General features: G+C 36.7%; 4 protein-coding genes across 6 annotated transcripts in view; 1 reads left to right on the top strand and 3 right to left on the bottom strand.

The window, feature by feature from the left end:
* Window positions 1-362, bottom strand: part of LOC124433281 (neuroblastoma-amplified sequence-like) — a 29,341-nt gene extending 28,979 nt beyond the window's left edge. The window contains 1 exon segment of the mRNA XM_046983042.1: window positions 153-362. Within this exon segment, the coding sequence (XP_046838998.1) occupies window positions 153-236 (84 nt within the window). The 5' untranslated portion in view covers window positions 237-362.
* Window positions 363-1,859: 1,497 nt separating this feature from the next.
* Window positions 1,860-6,685, top strand: LOC124457114 (endophilin-A2-like). The gene is made up of 11 exons (XM_047007403.1): window positions 1,860-2,013; window positions 2,342-2,410; window positions 3,079-3,151; window positions 3,420-3,563; window positions 3,954-4,015; window positions 4,145-4,216; window positions 4,661-4,727; window positions 4,923-5,014; window positions 5,137-5,240; window positions 5,498-5,685; window positions 6,213-6,685. The coding sequence occupies exons 1-11, from the start codon at window positions 1,969-1,971 to the stop codon at window positions 6,356-6,358; spliced, it is 1,062 nt and encodes a 353-aa protein (XP_046863359.1). The 5' UTR covers window positions 1,860-1,968; the 3' UTR covers window positions 6,359-6,685.
* Window positions 6,573-9,432, bottom strand: LOC124457137 (metaxin-1-like). The gene is made up of 8 exons (XM_047007426.1): window positions 9,340-9,432; window positions 8,975-9,044; window positions 8,774-8,850; window positions 8,569-8,661; window positions 7,582-7,767; window positions 7,388-7,464; window positions 7,120-7,268; window positions 6,573-6,996 (listed from the first exon to the last, which is right to left on the bottom strand). Exons 1-8 carry the CDS (start codon window positions 9,418-9,420, stop codon window positions 6,785-6,787), a joined length of 945 nt encoding a protein of 314 aa, XP_046863382.1. The 5' UTR covers window positions 9,421-9,432; the 3' UTR covers window positions 6,573-6,784.
* Window positions 9,433-10,810: 1,378 nt separating this feature from the next.
* LOC124457063 lies at window positions 10,811-17,506 on the bottom strand. 3 transcript variants are annotated; one of them, XM_047007369.1, is made up of 16 exons: window positions 17,345-17,506; window positions 17,109-17,263; window positions 16,216-16,276; window positions 15,561-15,665; window positions 15,364-15,417; window positions 15,190-15,266; window positions 15,012-15,113; window positions 14,439-14,684; window positions 14,255-14,370; window positions 13,514-13,758; window positions 13,147-13,182; window positions 13,034-13,074; window positions 12,721-12,952; window positions 11,802-11,932; window positions 11,414-11,551; window positions 10,811-11,171 (listed from the first exon to the last, which is right to left on the bottom strand). In XM_047007369.1, exons 2-16 carry the CDS (start codon window positions 17,225-17,227, stop codon window positions 11,048-11,050), a joined length of 1,827 nt encoding a protein of 608 aa, XP_046863325.1. In that variant the 5' UTR covers window positions 17,228-17,263; window positions 17,345-17,506; the 3' UTR covers window positions 10,811-11,047. The 3 variants fall into 3 exon arrangements, with proteins under 3 accessions (XP_046863325.1, XP_046863314.1, XP_046863320.1); XM_047007358.1 differs by lacking the exons at window positions 17,109-17,263; window positions 17,345-17,506 and having other exon boundaries at window positions 16,216-16,475; XM_047007364.1 differs by lacking the exons at window positions 13,147-13,182; window positions 17,109-17,263; window positions 17,345-17,506 and having other exon boundaries at window positions 16,216-16,475.
* Window positions 17,507-17,824: the final 318 nt, after the last annotated feature.

Genomic DNA, 17,824 nt, shown 5'->3' with positions numbered 1-17,824 from the left:
ATATATAAGAAATAACACAACACAAAAACATAAGACACTGCAAGTCTGTAACTGTCTGTGCATAAACTTGCTTTCTGTTTCTATAGCCAAAAAAGTAACAATGAATTACAAATAACAAAGCATAAAACAATGATTTCAACATGAATTCGTACCAAAACCTCTCCTTCTAAGGGCCACTCTGCATGAACGAGTAAATTGTACAATATATAGTCCATGTTCTTCTTTTCTGTGGCCATGTTGTTTTTGCTACACGTCATTGATCGACAAACAATCCAGCAATCCAATTGGTTGTACGTACGTGACGTCATACATCAACCTTAAAAACTACCAAGCACATCATGGTATGTGTTGGTTTGTTTTTTCTTTATACCATTTGTTCTTTTGTTTCGGTTTTAGAACATTGATAAAGAATTGCCAACGAGATACCAACTGGTGACCACATCATGCTTATTTGTGTCTAGTTTATTGTTTACTGTTTTCTTTTTAGCTCCTTTCATAATGATTCTTTGTGTCTACACCACGCTTGTAAAAACACGCAAAAACTTTACAGGCCAATGATCAGTGAGTTACTAAAAAGTTACCACAAGTCGCAACTTACCCACGTTTGTGTCTATTGACAGTGTTTTTTTGTCTACTTTGTATGTTAGTTTATGACGTTTGAACAATTAGTCTTTAACCTCTCTTTTGAATGCAAAAGATGATCAAAAAATAGAATATGTATCGTAAGTATTTTCTGCATTCCCTTACTCAGACTTTTTTTCTAGAAAAAAGAGAAAGATCTAGAGTCACCCCGTCCCCCTTTTTAAGCGTTTGTTGGTTTTTATTTTAAGACGTCTTGGAAGATGAAGAAGACGTTTGTAGAAGACCTTTGTATGTGTTTTGGTGGTTTTTGTCGTTCTTTTCAAATGTTATTGAGCTTTTTCATTTAAATGCAGATGAAAATAAAAACGAACACAGTGGTATGGGTTGGTTTATTTTTTCTTACTTCACTTGTACATTTTTTTCTGGTTTTAGAAGCATGATAGAAAATTGCCAACGACCAACGAGATATCAACGGGTTACCATTTATCACTACATGCTTATATTTGTGTCTACTTTTGTGTTCTTTCGTATTTTATTTCTGTCTTTACTGGTGTCTTTTTTTTTGCTCTTTTTTAGACTATACCTTGTGTCTACAACATGCTAGTTATGATTCTATTTTGGAATAAGCCACACGGTGGAATTAAAGTTAACAGCGGGTAAGCTCTAGTTAGCTAAATTTGTGTCATCATTTATCTTGGTAGGTTCGTGTCTGCCCTTTGTGTTTACTTTTGTATCGGAAATGATAATTGTTTTAAGGTGCATAATATATGGACAATCCTTAAAACCTTAATTGCAGTAAGTATATTTAAACCAAGCAGAACAGTTACGTCACAGCCGCAATGTTGGTGGTCATAAATACAAAATAATCTATCAATGCTATTGTGTACTCCAGCTGTCGTAGGCAAGCCGCATTGCTTGATAATTCCATGGAGGGGGCTCGCATTGGAAGACTTTTTGAAAATGGGTGGCATTAGGATGACCACTGGCTACTGGAGCAAAGTTGAATATCGAATGATCTTGAGCTGTAAGTTTTTGGGAATGTTCATTCTCTTCTCATTCCCTCGCTAGGGTAAGCGAGGCATTTAGCGTGTCATTCAAGTAATTAAAATAATAATTTTTTTTCGTACATTCACATTTCACCCACGAAAAACATTAGTTTGACGCATGATCGCGGCGCGCCCAGGAAGAAATCCATGATTAACATTGTCTTTTGAGTCATGTTCGTCATCAAAAATAACTTTGCACCGCTCCCCCCGTTTTGCCTATGACGGACTCCTTCGCTAGGTCCACTTCCCTTATTTATCAAATGTGTTCCGTGGATGTTTTGATTTGGATGTCACACGTCGGACGGTGAATTCTTGTCGAGAATAGCTTGAGTTCACAAACATGTCGTTCGCCGGTTTCAAAAAGCAATGGAATAAGGCAAACCAGGTAAGGAACTCTTGTTATTGCAACGGCATTGGCCTTTTGCTGCCCAATTTTTACTTTACAAGTTTTGCGAAATCTGTTTGACTGGATTTCGACCTTCAGTCGATTTTAAACAAACCAGCATAAAAAAGTTGACTAATGTGCCAGGTGTATTCATTGTTGTTGTTGGTTCATTGCTATTTTTGTTATCTAACACTATCGTTTAACTCGTTTTGAAATGAACACAGACTCAAGATAGTATTTACCTTAGAAATTGTTCACTCCCATGCTATTAGTTTTTTGTCTGTTGTGATGTACAGCTGAATACGTTTTCGCTTGTATTTTGGTTTAGTTTATGAGTGAGAAAGTTGGTGGTGCAAAGGGAACGCAACTTGACGAAGAATTTCAAGAATTGGAAAAAGTAAAATAGTTATCTTTTTTGTCGTTCTTAAAGTGTAACACAGGCTGTATAATGTATGGCCGATGCATAAATTTTGCGGTAGAATTACGTTAAGATAATACAAACGATGAGAAAGATAAGATAAAGAATGGAGCATGCATATATTAGCTACATTCATTTGTGAAGATTGTGTGTGAAATCTGCCACGTACAAACAATAATTTGTGTTCAATCGTCAGTTGTGTAATGGTGGTACTGACAAACAACAAGATTGAGCTATTACAACTTGATCATTGCTTCAATTCAATGAATGTGGCAATGTGAGGTGTATGTGTTGTGGTTTTCAAGAGCGAAACGTTTTGATTCTCTCAGTGGGGGGGGAATCGGGCACTTCCTTATCTCTTCCCTATCGGTCTGATCCATTTGCTTGCGCCATGAAACAATTAACTGACATGGGCAGAGAGGGCAACACCACTCCCTCTCCTAACAATATTTTCATTTGTACAATTAAAGGATATCGTGATAACTTTTATATTTAATTGTCTGTTCACAATCAATGGCATTTTCATATGGATGTTGTGAATTTAATTTAGGGGGGTTAGTAATTTATTTTGCATGCATAATTATGGATCCGCTATGCCTGGGTTTGCTGACCAAGTGCCACTGTAAAAGATGTGTGATTTTTTTTAGAGAACAGATGCTACAGGTGTTACCGTCACGCAACTTTTATCAAAAACTAAAGAATATCTTCAACCAAACCCAAGTATGTATGAATGTGATGGCATTTTCTTCTGATGTTTACGAAAGATTTGCAATCACTTTTTATCTTGCCTTGGTGTTGTGTTCTGAGTGTCATTACTAAGTGCTTGGAGGGTAACTTCAAATTCAATAGTTTTTTAGACAAAATTTTACAAGAAAAAGAGTTCACAAGTTTTTTTACAAGCGATTGGAAATTTTACCTCGACATGCTTTAAAAGAGGTTTTTTGACTTGATACAAATGTTACAGGTTCATTTATGTATTTCTTCGTAGATGCCAGGGCGAAATTGTCAATGCAATCAGCTGTGGCAAAGGCAAGAGGCCATCAAGCACAAATGAGGTATCCTCAACCAGAGGCAACTCTCGGTGAAACCATGGTTAAAGGTCAGCAGGATCTTGGTGATGAATCTTTGTTGGGTAAGTTTAACTAATTCTTTATCTGGAGTGATCAAATGTTGAAACTTAAGTTCTTATACATTCCAGTATTGCGTCCCTATCGGGAATCATTTGGTGTTGAAATTTTAGTTTTTAACTTTTCACATACTTCAGTGAAGTGTCTTCACTAGAAGTGATCTGATGTTGAAACTGGAGTCTTTAATACATTTCAGTCTGGTGTCTTCATCATCACGAATAACCTGATGTTAAAGCTTCAGTCCTTACATAATCCATATATTTCATATTACGTAATGAAACTTGAAACTTTTTGAGTTGTCACATTTCTTTCATTTGTTGCCATCTGATGTTGTAACCTAACTTCATATATTTGACTGGTGTTGTTGGAAGTTGGGTATATTTTGTCATTTCTAGGTGACGCTTTAGGAGAAGCAGGTGATATATTCAGGCAGTTGGCTGAAATAAAAGATAATTTGGTGAGTCTTTGAAACATTCCTCCGTCTTCAACTAGTTTGAATTGTCCATACTTAATGTGCTTGCTCCTATGGCTCGTTGTCATTAATGCATCGGTCTCCAACATTACATGAAGTCTGTATGTTTTACAGGACGCTGAAGTGAAGCAGAATTTCCTGGATCCTTTATATCTTCTGGAAAGCAAGGAAATCAAAGAAATAAATGTAAGATGTTAATCATAATGGTAGATCTTTGATTGTTATGCTGAAAAGAATGTTATAGCTCAATCATCTTTCGAGAACAGTGCTATCAAAGATTTGTACCTGTTGTTTAATTAGTATACTTTGATTAAAATTACATTAGAAACACGAAATTGCCAAACTGCATAATGTTTTTCAAGTCATTAATTACAAGATGTATTGATAATTTATGCATACAACATGAAGTAGAATGTTAAAGCAAATTATTTATAAATTACTTATATGGACGTCATAAAAGTCCGTTTGAAACGTCCGGCACGCATATAATTGATCAACGATGTCGAATATAATCAAATACGGACAAATGGCAACATGGATTGTTCTCTGACCAAGACATCAGCTATAGCCGCGCTGTTTTAATCATTCCTTCAGGAACTGGTGAACGTTTTTGTGTTTCGTTTTTTGTAGCACCATCGTAAGAAGATGGAAGGTAGAAGGCTTGACTTTGACTGTAAGAAGCGAAAAGGAGCTAAGCGTGAGTATAAGAAATTATGACTTGTAGACTTGGAAATAGAATTAGAGTAATCCCTATCATGTGATACAGGCCTTAGAGGTACAGGCCTTAGAGGTAAAAAATTTGAGCATCATTTCAAGCAATGTTTTTGACTTGCTAGTCATGTTGCTCATGCTGTCAGTATTTTGAGACGTCTTCATCGTGTTTCGTTGCCAGTGCCCGCCGAAGAAATCCGCGCTGCCGAAGAAAAGTTTGAAAGTTCAAAGGCCATATGCTATAATGCTATGTTGACTCTGGCGGAGGGCGAGGTGAGTGGCCTTTGTCGAACGGCATCTTTCAAATCGACTTGATTTCTATAGAAAGGAACTTCGTGCTCCTTTATTGATGTCGTAAATGTTTTCGTGTCGAATTGTGTTGCAATTGCAATTAGGATGAGCAAATCACTCAGCTGGCTGATTTCGTGAAAGCTGTAATGGAATATCATCAAAAGTCCCACGAACTCTTGGAAGGACTGGCTTCTTCACTTGAAGATAAGTACGTATTGATGATAACAAGTTTAATCATGATTTACTACTGAAAAAGACCGCACTAGAATGGAATATTTAAAGCAGTCTGAACATCGCATCAGTTCCGATGAAGACACTTGGCCGGAGTATCCAAGAATTCAAGTTTCATGCTCTGACTACACTCAACGAAGACACTGAATTATAGGCTTGAGGAACCAAGTCTAAATATCAAATGATCTTGCGAGTTTAGTTTTTCAGATTGTCCATATTTCTGTCATATTCTAGGGTGAGCGAGGCATCCGGCAGGCCTCGCAAAGAAAGAAGAACGGTAAATGAATCAAAATGGAATGATGACGACGACGACGATGATGACAACAGGACTATTGGTGGATTTTCGGTGTCACCCGCTCCAGTGAAGAAAAATGCCGATAAGTCGGAGCCTTGTGCAAAGGCTCTCTTTGACTTTGAACCAGGTCGGTTCCAACAAATATTGTAACAATAATGCCAAGACAACGAAAACAAACTTTGCACTACCTTAAATATAAACTAAGGTAACGTGTGTCAGTGTATGTAGTGATGAATGAACAACAGAGAACGAGAACAGTCTTTACACCACCTAAAATATAAACTAAGATAACGTGTGTCAGTGTAGGTAGTGATGAATGAACAACAGAGAACGAGAACGGTCTTTACACTACCTAAAATATAAACTAAGATAACGTGTGTCAGTGTTGGTAGTGATGAATGAACAACAGAGAACAAGAACAGTCTTTACACTACCTAAAATATAAACTAAGATAACGTGTGTCAGTGTAGGAAGTGATGAATGAATAACAGAGAACGAGAACAGTCTTTACACTACCTAAAATATAAACTAAGATAACGTGTGTCAGTGTAGGTAGTCATAAATGAACAAGAGTGAACAAGAACAGTCTTTACACTTGATCTTGGAATGCCGTCAATTTATTTTGACGATTGATGCATCTTGATAAATTTTCAGAAAACGACGGAGAGCTGGAATTTTCTGAAGGTGACATGATTATTTTGACCGGTCGAATTGACGAGAACTGGCTGGAAGGAAGAGTAAACGGTAAAAGTGGATACTTTCCCGAAAATTACGTTGATATAATTAAGGATTTACCCTAAATATTGTATCTAAATGAACTCATTCATCTCTCAATACTCCTGTGCATTCCTGAACATACAAAAACAGTTCGAGAATATTGGAGAATTTTGCTCTAAAACTAAACGATAAATGACAAAAAAAAAAGAATGACCAAAGTTTACGGTGTCAATATTTCACAATACTTTTATCTCGGAAATTTCTCGCATTGACTGATATTAGAATTTATGAAGCATGTTAAACTACTGTTCTTTTATTATAACTAGACATTTGAAGTACATATTTGCAATGTAATTTAACAAGTACCAATACAATAATTATAATTTCAAACAAAGTTTTTACGAGTCAAACGAGTTGCCTTTATCAACGAACCCAGCGGTCGGTGAACAAACCTTTCCTTATTCGTGGGCAAACCATCTACGAACCGTTAAAAATCTTGCACATTTCTCTTACGGCCCACGTGATTTGATGTTGTGCTGCACGTGACTATTGTCACGTGACTCTTTTTCTTTGACTTCCAAGCTTATGATACCGCTAGATAGGGAATAGAAGAGCATAGACACGAGAGCGAAACCAATCGATAGTGCGGCGTTGATCTTGGTGCGACGGGATTCTGCTGCCTCATCTAATGCCTTGTTTGCGGGCGCCAAATCTTGTGGCACTAAGGTGAGTAAAACAAATTTCGTAAGTATTTGCTAATTCACACAAAAAAATGTTTGAAACTCAACCTCAACAAGGACTGGCGAGAGCCCTCGTTGTGGTTGCCAATTCATAACTCGTTTACCTTCGGGAAAGAAGCGCTGCACTATTTTATCGCAGTATTTTTCCAATTTTGGATACTCGAGAATTTGCGATTTCAATTTATTCTTGGGCAAAGGTATCTTCAACATTATCGCCAAGTAAGCAAACACTTTAGCGTCCAAAGTTGTCGGTCTGAAGAGGGAGACACGGACAAGAATGGGTATGAAAACGAATGGCTCTGGGTTAATCAAACATCTTTACATGGATGTTTTGTTTGATGATAAGATAAAGAAAATCTGTCAAATTATTACCTGTCACCGAAAAGGAAATTCTGATCACCAAGAATGTCGTTCAAGATCTCCAAACAGGAATCTACCCGCTTTCTGAGCTGAATGACACAACAAATAGCCCTTAAATGACGTGTTGTTCCCGCCAACGTATTTAACTGTATGTTGATATCGATCACTAATGTTGACGTCATTCGTCATGTGACAACATACTATACCTTTTCCCAAGTTACATCGCTTATCACGTCGGATTCTTCCAAGTTTAATTTGTGCGCTACGAAGTTCAGTGCATGATTGTAATACTTCGCCGGGACGAAGTATTTGTAGGGAAATTTCAGTTGCCTAGCGTACCAAGACCTCGTAAATTGAGGATAGTTTTCCTCCGTCAACCAAGTCATGTAAAGCTGTATAAAATGAACACGAACTCAATCTTGTGCGAAAACATTAGAGTGAATGTATTACTGAGACGATAAAATTACTCAAGTTGCAACACCGGATAACTCTTGACAAAGAAACTAGATTTAATTGTAAAATGTAACATCAGGTACAGCACATCAGAGACAACACTATAGTATACGTATAAGACTGAATTTTCAACAATAGACAACACTTGATGAAAAAACTAGATTGGCATATAAAAGACAACAGTTTCACTGTTTCAGCATCAGATTAGCCCCCATGGAGACACTAGTCTGGAGTTTATCCTAACAAAAAACTGGATTGATTTATATAAGCCCTAACGTTTCAACATCCAATCAATCTTGACGAAGACAATAGTCTGGAGTTTATCCTAACAAAAAAACTGGATTGATTTATATAAGCCCTAACGTTTCAACATCCAATCAATCTTGACGAAGACAATAGTCTGGAGTTTATCTTAACAAAAAAAACTGGATTGATTTATATAAGCCCTAACGTTTCAACATCCAATCAATCTGGATGAAGACAATAGTCTGGAGTTTATCCTAACAAAGAAACTGGATTGATTTACATAAGCCCTAACGTTTCAACATCCAATCAATCTTGATGAAGACACTCGTACGATCATAGGATGAACTTTTAAACATTCGATTTTTCATAAGAAAAATTTTCCTATAGAAAACTCTCTCAAACCCTCCGTGGGCTGTGAATTTTTGGTCTTCGTTCATCAATGACAAACCCATTGGATACTTCATGAAAATTGGATTGAAAGAGTCTAAACATACCAGCGCTGGTCGAAGCGCATCTTCAACGTAGCAACCAAGTCCTAACGTGTTTAATTTCTGTTCACTTGAGAGTTTTCCATCGATGTCATTATGCTGGAAGAAAAATGCTGAAAATTTTAGGACAGGAGAGAGGAATTGGTGGTCAATGGATGAAAGGTACATACGTTGATGCACTGACTTTGGAGGTGAAACATTAAATATTTACATTTTGTTTTAAATACTCGTTGATGTCATCATATCCACAAACGATGTCGTCTGTCAACTTGAGCACGGGCAACGTTCCTAAATTTTATAAAAAAAACATTGTCGACTGGATTTCCTTAACTTAATCCACGACTTACTCGACGCGCGTGGAATTGATAAAGTTTAAGAGCCCTGGGCTGAGCTCGAGAGTACTTGTACTTACCTGTTGGTGATTTATACGGGTTATCAGTGCGTATTAAATTGACTGGAAAAGCAGCAAACTTGAGATAGGTCTATGCAATAGATTAAGACAGCGTCAGTGTTATATATATGTGACTTATATCTAGAAAATCTACCGCGAAACAAGACATCGTGGACGCAGTGAAGTTATTTAAGTTCAATCGATTCATTTGCAATCGTCTGAGGCTGAGGTTCTTCTTTAATAACATTGTAAAACATTGGACAAACAAATCGTTTCTCGACAAGAGAACTCGAAGTTTACCATGCATTTCATAAGTCAATTGATGTCAAGAACGGTCTGCATTAGGATGAATGAAAATTTAGATACACCAGTACATGTCAACCTACCATGACTTGTAAACAGCAAGGATCTAGAGACGGTAAACCCCATCCGCCAGTCCAAACCATTAAGTTCGCTACGTCTGCCATATTGGATTTTCTGGCAATACGTCATGTTACGCGATGTTTTAAGACGAAACTCGGAGATTGCTTCAAGGGGTCATTGGTTTTAACCAGTCCCTTGTCGACTGGTTGCAATGGTGTAGCTTTTAAAAATGATTTTATTAGTGAGCTGATTTGAAAGATTTGGATATGGTATCAACGTTGTTGCCCCAGCGTAATTTTCCGCGTAAACGGTATAAAATCCAATTTTATTGAATTCATATTTATTATGATTGTGCATGTAGTTGTTTTTAAGTTCAATATTTGCTGATAGATTCAAATAGTCAATATGTATTGAAGCTACCAATAGCCAACACGACCAAATTGACCAATAGATCAAATACAGAGCTATCTATAAGCAGATTTCATACCATCCAGAGAGGACGGGAGTTGCTGAAGCCCTCTCACTTGTTTTGCAAAAGGGGCAGTGCCTCCTCACTTTGCATGAAAGTAGCCCAATATTATGACTATAAAATATTCATAAACAAATTGCAGCCAATTGGGCTTCTAGAGAATTGCACAAGAGCCTTTTCTACACTAACCTAACATCACATGACAATGATGACATCATTTCCTTTATGTCACATGTTCATGTTATGTTTTGAATTAGCATGCCTGTATGAACATAAATCTATGTAATAAATTAGAAATACCTTTACTATGTTTGCACTTTGATTTTTTGATTGTGTCTAATGCATACAAGGTGCAGAAAAAATAATACTACTGCCAAATTGTTACTCATAATTTCTAGGATGTTCTCTCCTCCCCAATTTTATTGTCCTTTTCATGCTATGCTGATACTACCCAATACGTTGTTCCTTCATGTTCTCAGTTCTTCAAAGCTTTTATCTCTTATAAAAGCATGCTTTCTAATAATTGAAACGTTAAATGAAGATATGATCTTCACTTTGCTGGACAATCTAAGCAATTGTCTCATAAACCTGAAAAATTCCGTTGAGTCCCGTTTAATCCCGTTGAATCCCGTTGAGTCACCAGAATTTTTCAGGTTTATGAGACAATTGCTTAGATTGTCCAGCAAAGTGCGAAGATCATATCTTCATTTAATTTCAAACACCGCACTGCATATAACATTCTTTCAATTGAAACGTTATTGCCAGAGTGCAATTTAGCAGAGGAAAGAGTGTTGAAATATGGAATCAAAGCCAGCTGGCTCGAAGTTGGCTATTTAGGCCAAGGTTGGTTTTTGGTTTGCAATTGGAACTGGCTAAGGATTACAAATGCGCTCTTTTTTGATTTTGTTTCCGCTACACATCGACACAAGGTCTCCGCTAAACGGCCCTTGTACCAATTCTAAATATCCCCATGCTGAAAAGAACATCAGTACGAAGTAGTTTAACAAAGTATATAAATGTTAAAATTTGCACAATAAATATTAAATAATACGTATTAATAAAACATTGTTTGTCGTAAAGGCATTAATTTGCATAAATGTTAAACGTATACCTAGCTAATTACTAATCATGACGGCGTTTGAATGCATTGCGAGGAAACATTTAAACCTACAGTAAAACCAGTAAGGTATACATGAGATCTTATGGGGTTATTTCTGGTCCGACGTGGATAGTAATGAACTAATGCTTAATTATCGCAAAAACTAATTTATTTCAGGATTGAGAAACGGGTTGAGCGCATCGCTTTCGTCAAGTCTTACATCATTCTTCGAAATGTTGGATGTGTGGCTTCGCCAATGTCTGAGGTAATCTAACGCATTGATCCATCTGAAATCAAATAGAAAAGAAAAGAAATTGTCGGTCGGTCGTCAATTCTCAAGAAAATGGTTAAATTGATTTGCAACGGCTTAAAAAGTGAATTCTATCATGATGTACGCATGTAATGTACACTTGCGACGAGGCACTTCCAAATTTTATTCATCGAGAAGTTTCAACTTGTATGCGAAAATTTTTTTTGCCGCATAAAAGCTGAAATGCCAGCTTTTCGACAAATGTATCTGTATCCTTACTTCTGTTTTTCCTCGCTGTCTCTTGCCAAGAATTCGTACTTTCTCTTGCCGACGACGACATAAAAAGAAGCTTGGTTTTTGTCTTGTCTTTCGTCTAATTGATTTCCTACTTCAATTATTTTGTCGAGATCAATAAACCTGTTTTGAGACAACATTCAATGCGTCATTTCATTGAGAACGATTAGGATTGGGTTCAAGGGTTGATACTCGCACTAGATTTGACTGCCCGATTGTCCAATAGATATTGTACCTCATCTATTTGGGTTTCGCTTTCCCTTACCCTTGTGGTGTGGAGTTATTGCTCTGCTTATAGTAATACAACGCTTTTCCTTACCATTGTGGTGTGGAGTTATTGTTCTGCTTATAGTAATACAACGCTTTCCCTTACCCTTGTGGTGTGGAGTTATTGTTCTGCTTGTAGTAATACAACTTTCCGCTTTCATCTGTTGCGAACCATCTTCTTCTCCACTGGCGACCTGTCGGGCCTTTCACTCCGCGTTTGCATAGCCAACCTCGTAGCTATTGGGAAAAAATAAATGTTACATTACTTATTTAGGTTGTAAAGATTATTGTACATTTACAATACGTTATCTTAGTTTTTATTTAAGGTAGTGTAAAGACTGTTCTTGCTCTCTGTTGTTCATTCATCACTACCTACACTGACACACGTTATCTTAGTTTATATTTTAGGTGGTGTAATGACTGTTCTTGTCCTCTGTTGTGCATTCATGACAACACACTGACACACGTTATCTTAGTTTATATTTTAGGTAGTGTATAGAATGTTCTTGTTCTCTGTTGTTCATTCATCACTACCTACACTGACACACGTTATCTTAGTTTATATTTTAGGTAGAGTTAAGACAGTTCTCGTTCTCTGTTGTTCATTCATCACTACCAACACTGACACATGTTATCTTAGTTTTTATTTTAGGTAGTGTAAAGGCTGTTCTTGTTCTCTGTTGTTCATTCATCGCTACCTACATTGACACACGTTATCTTAGTTTATCTTTTAGGTAGTGTAAAGACAGCTCTTGTTCTCTGTTGTTCATTCATCACAACCTACACGGACACACGTTATCTTAGTTTATATTTTAGTTAGTGTAAAGACAGCTCTTGTTCTCTGTTGTTCATTCATCACAACCTACACGGACACACGTTATCTTAGTTTATATTTTAGTTAGTGTAAAGACTATTCTTTTCCTCTGTTGTTCATTCATCACTACCTACACCGATACACGTTATGCTAGCTTATATTTTCGGTAGTGTGAACAGTAACAAACTTTATCCTTAGCACTGATACTCACATTCATCATTGCTAATAATTCCTGCCCGTCTTTCCTTAGCTGTTTGTGTTCGGCTTCCGATTGGCTCAATCGTACTTTTAAATCTTCAACGAGTATTTGTAATTCACCGATCTCCGTTTGCATTTCGTCTCTTTGATTTTGTAGTTTGATAATGTCGTCCTGTAGTTTATTGTTTTCCGCGAGCAGCTCTCTGTTATCACATGATAAGCGTTTGCTTTCTTGTTCCAGGTTCCTGAAAATTTTGTTTGAGATTTGAAGTTAAAGTTAACAATCGACATGGCAACGTGCAACAAGTAAGTCGACAAGTACGCACCATATCTGATTTGTTTTTTCTTGTAATTTTGCCTCCATGTCCTGAAAAATAAATGCGCGTATCGTAATGAAATGAAATTATTTCGATGGAAAGCAATAACAGCCATTATTTACCTTCCATTCGTCTGTCGACGGACCCAATGGATTGAGCTATAGATTTTTAAAAAGTAATCAGGAATTTTTGCATCAGAGTTGTTGGAAAGGACTTACATAATCCATGTCATATTTTATGATATATTTTCCGAAATTTTGCGCACACGAAAAAAAAGTCAATGCTAGTCGGCCAAATCAACGGTAAAAAGTGGCAAATCTAGCCATGATAGTCTTCATAGAAAAATATGAAATTCAAAGAGTATTTTAGACTACATATAATCCGCTACTGAGTTAGGGCATAGGATGAGTTTAAAATGGTGCAGCTAGTTTTTAATAAACTATTTGATGTTTTCAATGACTTCAAATTAGAAATTAGAATTTCTCTCACCTTCGAGGTTTTGCTCGTCACATTTTTAAACGTTTCTTTAATCGAAGTTCTAAAACCGTTTTGCGATTTTTCGCTGAACAAGGAAAGAGTAGATCCTTTGAATGTATTGTTCTTGTATGCGTCATCGTTCCCGCCATGCTCGTCACTCGCGTCAAGGCAATCCATACTTTTTGCTTTTATCAACTGTTTGTCCTGGGAATTGGGAAGGTCGAAGCTTTCCGTGTTTGTCGTTTCGGGGATATTTTCTAAATATATTTGAAAGCAATGATGGTAAAGAATTTGTGATCTTTATTAGAGATATTATGTCGTTATGAAGTGAATGGTTTTAACCCGGAGTTTCCTCACATGTTTGTAGATGTACATCGTTCAGGTTAGCGTTGCTCTCCTGGCGAAAGAATGCTGGCGTTAGTGTTTACTGACATCCTTAGTTGCAGACCTCTTTATAGTTCAAGTGCACTAAGGATGTACGTCTACAAACATGTAAATAATATCTCTGACGAAAGAAATTTGTTGTGCACGAATTAAAACCGGGCTTGGACCACTCTGTAGCCAGTTATGGACAACTCGTCGGCTTGCAAGCTGCAATATTACTTTAAAACTTTTCTTAAAACTTTTCTTTGCTATCATATTACGTTTAAAATAAATAGTTAACATGCAAAGTCCTTATTATTGAATGGTGATAAAACTGGTTGTGAAAAGTGAAGCGATGAAGCACAACCAAATTATTGGACCAATAAAAACCTTTCATCTCAGCCTTCTCTTTTAGCTGCTCTGCCATACGTTTCTTCTTCGAATTTGAAGAAAGCGGACTTCTCAACCATTCGAACGTATTCATATCGGCGACAAACTTTGACCAACTATAAAAAGTTGAAACTTCGTAAAGTTTCCCGTTCCAGCATGCATTGAGACAATCATGTGAACCTACGGTTTGGACATTTTTGTCTTCGTAAGGTTTACATCTGAGGCGAACGTATCTTCATTTTGCCCAGGCATTTCTTCATTTGGGCGCGGTTCAGTCTCGTCTCGAATTACCATTTCATTGGTGTCCTCCTTCGGTAAGTCATCATAACTTTTGTTATCATCTTCATCACTTACTTCGGCAAGTTCGGACATTCTCGAGAATTCTTCGGCCTCACTCATGTGACTGAAGTTACTTTGTATATCGTCATCTCTGGGATTTGTCAAAAAAAAGTACATGTGAAGTAAGAAAATGGTACATAAGAAATCAATGTACTTGATCTCTTTATTCTTATGTCATAGTGAGGATGGTACGTAAGAATTCAATGTACTTCATCTCTTTATTCTTATGTCATAGTGAGGATGGTACGTAAGAATTCAATGTACTTCATCTCTTTATTCTTACGTCATAGTGAGGATGGTACATAAGAAATCAATGTGTTGTATAGTGAAGGACTGAAGTTGGTGCATTTTAATCGATTAACTTCATGTTGTGTTGAAGAACAATCAATAAAGTTGACCTTTATTCATAACAACTTACATTGCACTGCCTTCCTTGATGAACTCACATCTAATCTTTAATCCGCATTTAGCGGACTTTACTTTCTTTGATAAGGATTTGAATTCGAACTCCAGATCATGTCTGAATTAACAATTAACGAATGCTTAAAACTCCCGAAAAGCAACTTCTGAACCTTCAATATCTTCGAGCTACTCACATTTCGCCGTCCACACTGACATACGTGGCAAGATTGCATGGAAATAATGCCAACTTCTTTCGCTTCGTTCCGCAAATCTTAAGAAACATGAAAAACAACTTTTAACAAAAGTCTAGAAGATACTAAGTTTCCATTATGTTGTGGCTAAATGTTATATACGAGTTGTTATCTTACGTCTTCCATTACAAACATGTAGTCCTTTTTCTTGAATGATTTTCCTGTTGAGTCCTAAAACGGAAACGATAGCCTCCATCGTAGATGCACTTTTAAAAATTATGTATTTACGAATTGTGCTTTTCGTGGCTTGCATTTAAATTGTTGAATATGAATCATGTAAAGAAGCACTAAACGCAAGTTGCGTTTTATTTTACTTTGTATAGAGTGACGATAAGGTCGACGGAATTTGGCGGAATCCATTTCGATGTACAAGTTGTTATCTTGGTCATGTTGTTTGGAATGTTGGTAGACCATGTTGGCTGAAAAAGTATAAGAATTTTGAAATTTCTTTACACGTTCAGTCTAGCGACAATTTGATTGTTTAAGACAAATTCTCTTTGAAACAGGAAATCTCTTTGGAAACGTTGCAGAATCGTTAGAAATTTGGAACGGCGCATGATTGAAAGGTGAGCGCCAAAACGATTCAGCACGCAAATAAATATCTTCATCTTCCCCCGGACGAATCTCAGATGTTGGTTGTTATCAGTGCTGTAGAACTAAATTTATCAGGGGGGCTCTCTTGACGAAGCTGAAGCCACGAAATTATGAAAAATTACCCATTTTAAAGGTAGAAGGGGCTCCTCCCCAAGCGCTCCCCTCACTTCTACAGCACTGGTTGTTGTAGATGAAGTTAAATGTCATCTAGACTTGAGTATAGACAAAGCTCTTTATTTTTGACAATTATTGAAAATACTTATGATGATCACTTTACCAAAAAGAAATTTCCCGTTTCAATTGAACATCCATGAGAGACTGAAATAGCGTGATGTAATATAAATCAGAATTCAGCCTTGAGTATTATTTTCAAACCTTTGCTGAGGATTTAGTCCTGTGTCCCCGAAACCAAAGTACATTTAACTCCGTAGGCTCCCTAAAAAAACAAAAAAGTAAACGGTTACCAGGAATAGTTAGTCGGGGGTTGTATGTTGCCTTTGATCCTGAGCTAAACTTTTGCTCGGGGAAGGCCAAGAGGGGTTCATAAATTCCTATTGCGCATTGATAGGAAAAGACAGACAAAGTGATTAAATTATACCCGCCAAATATCATGTTACAAATGTAAACTTACAGGTATCAATATGCATCTCTTTAACGATTATATTTTCTTCCATAATTTATTTGTTGTTTTAACTAAAGAAATCTTTTTCGTAAAGTTTACACAAAGCTTGTTGCCGATACGTTTTATTCCGGGCAAATTCTTCAAACATCTTGAATTTTTGATGTACTTTTTATTATTTAAAAAGAAAATATGATCGAACTTGTATTAATCCTCGCTGCTCACAATGCCAGCAAGGGGGTTTGTTTTCTGTTCATAATAATTTTTTGAAAAAGAATTGTATTTCAAGGTATTGGCGTTCAACATTGTGGTATTTGAGACTTTTCGCGAGATTTTTTGAATCGGTTGGCAACTGTTGTATGGCAACATTTTATAGTCAAAATCATACTTCACAGAGGAAATACAAGACATTACCCAAGGTTGCACGCTTTTAAAAACCGACGATCGTAGTTGCCTAGATTGGCCGCAAAATGCTTTCAGAAAGAAAATTTTATCATAAATTGTAAACATTTTTTAATTAATGCTACAATATAGGTGACGATCTTTGCTATTACCATTGAATTTATATTGTTATGGCGTCATTGATTTTACGCAAAATGATAACTTTCGTCTCTACTTTGTTAGTGAATAGATACGAATATATACGAACCATTCTTCCACGGACTTCACTTCCAAATACTCGTATGTGACAATGTATCGAAATTTGCACGCAGTTCTTTCGGATTGCGTTAGCTTGTTGCGTATTTTCTTCATGTTCTTTCGGCTCATATTGACATCGAAAATCGCCTGCTGCGTTGTAATTATCTAAAAGTATTTCATTGTGTTAGCGAGTTAGCGATCATACATAGCACTTCCTGGTACTCAGAACTATGACAAAACACACACCAAACATTTTCACAGCACAGGTATCGTTTCCGCTGAACCGGAGCCTTTCTCTTTTTCGTGTGAATTTGGCATAAACTTTATAACTTCAGGCATTGTTTTATTGTCTAGTCATGAAGTTGTATGCATTAGCAATAAGGAATGTATAATATGCCTGGTATCATGTGCTTGACACATGCGCTTTACCATTGCATCTTTTCAATGATGGACTCTTTAAGGGTTTTCAAGTGAAGGGGAGGGCACCAGCTGGAGTGATATTGGAGCGTTCGGAAAGTTCCACTGTATTTGGCGGTTAAGTGTGAGAATTTTTGGATAATGACATATGTCGTGTAATATTTTATTTTTGTTTGTTAAGGCTCGATTGGCAACTTTGCATCAACTTTGCACTGCTTTGCAAAATTCATAGCTTAGTCCTAGTTATTCTAGACTTCCTATGGACTCCACTAATCCTGAATCTCCATTGTATTACTAAATCATCCGTTG

This window comes from Xenia sp. Carnegie-2017, unplaced genomic scaffold, assembly GCF_021976095.1.
Source record: "Xenia sp. Carnegie-2017 unplaced genomic scaffold, XeniaSp_v1 HiC_scaffold_13, whole genome shotgun sequence".
NCBI lineage: Eukaryota > Metazoa > Cnidaria > Anthozoa > Malacalcyonacea > Xeniidae > Xenia > Xenia sp. Carnegie-2017.
Note: the sequence above shows the minus strand (reverse complement) of the source record. Positions and strands in the feature narration are given on the sequence as shown.

Coding starts and splice junctions, on each gene's coding strand:
- LOC124457063 (XM_047007358.1), bottom strand. CDS start 16,452: ATGATATTTGGCGGGTATAATTTAATCACTTTGTCTGTCTTTTCCTAT. Junction 15,666..16,215: donor GGACTAAATCCTCAGCAAAG/GTTTGAAAATAA, acceptor ATACTTTTTCAG/CCAACATGGTCTACCAACAT. Junction 13,183..13,513: donor TGACGAGCAAAACCTCGAAG/GTGAGAGAAATT, acceptor AAAAATCTATAG/CTCAATCCATTGGGTCCGTC.
- LOC124457137 (XM_047007426.1), bottom strand. CDS start 9,420: ATGGCAGACGTAGCGAACTTAATGGTTTGGACTGGCGGATGGGGTTTA. Junction 8,662..8,773: donor ACGAGTATTTAAAACAAAAT/GTAAATATTTAA, acceptor TTTTTCTTCCAG/CATAATGACATCGATGGAAA. Junction 6,997..7,119: donor GCAGCGCTTCTTTCCCGAAG/GTAAACGAGTTA, acceptor TACTCACCTTAG/TGCCACAAGATTTGGCGCCC.
- LOC124457114 (XM_047007403.1), top strand. CDS start 1,969: ATGTCGTTCGCCGGTTTCAAAAAGCAATGGAATAAGGCAAACCAG. Junction 2,411..3,078: donor AATTTCAAGAATTGGAAAAA/GTAAAATAGTTA, acceptor GATTTTTTTTAG/AGAACAGATGCTACAGGTGT. Junction 5,015..5,136: donor TGACTCTGGCGGAGGGCGAG/GTGAGTGGCCTT, acceptor AATTGCAATTAG/GATGAGCAAATCACTCAGCT.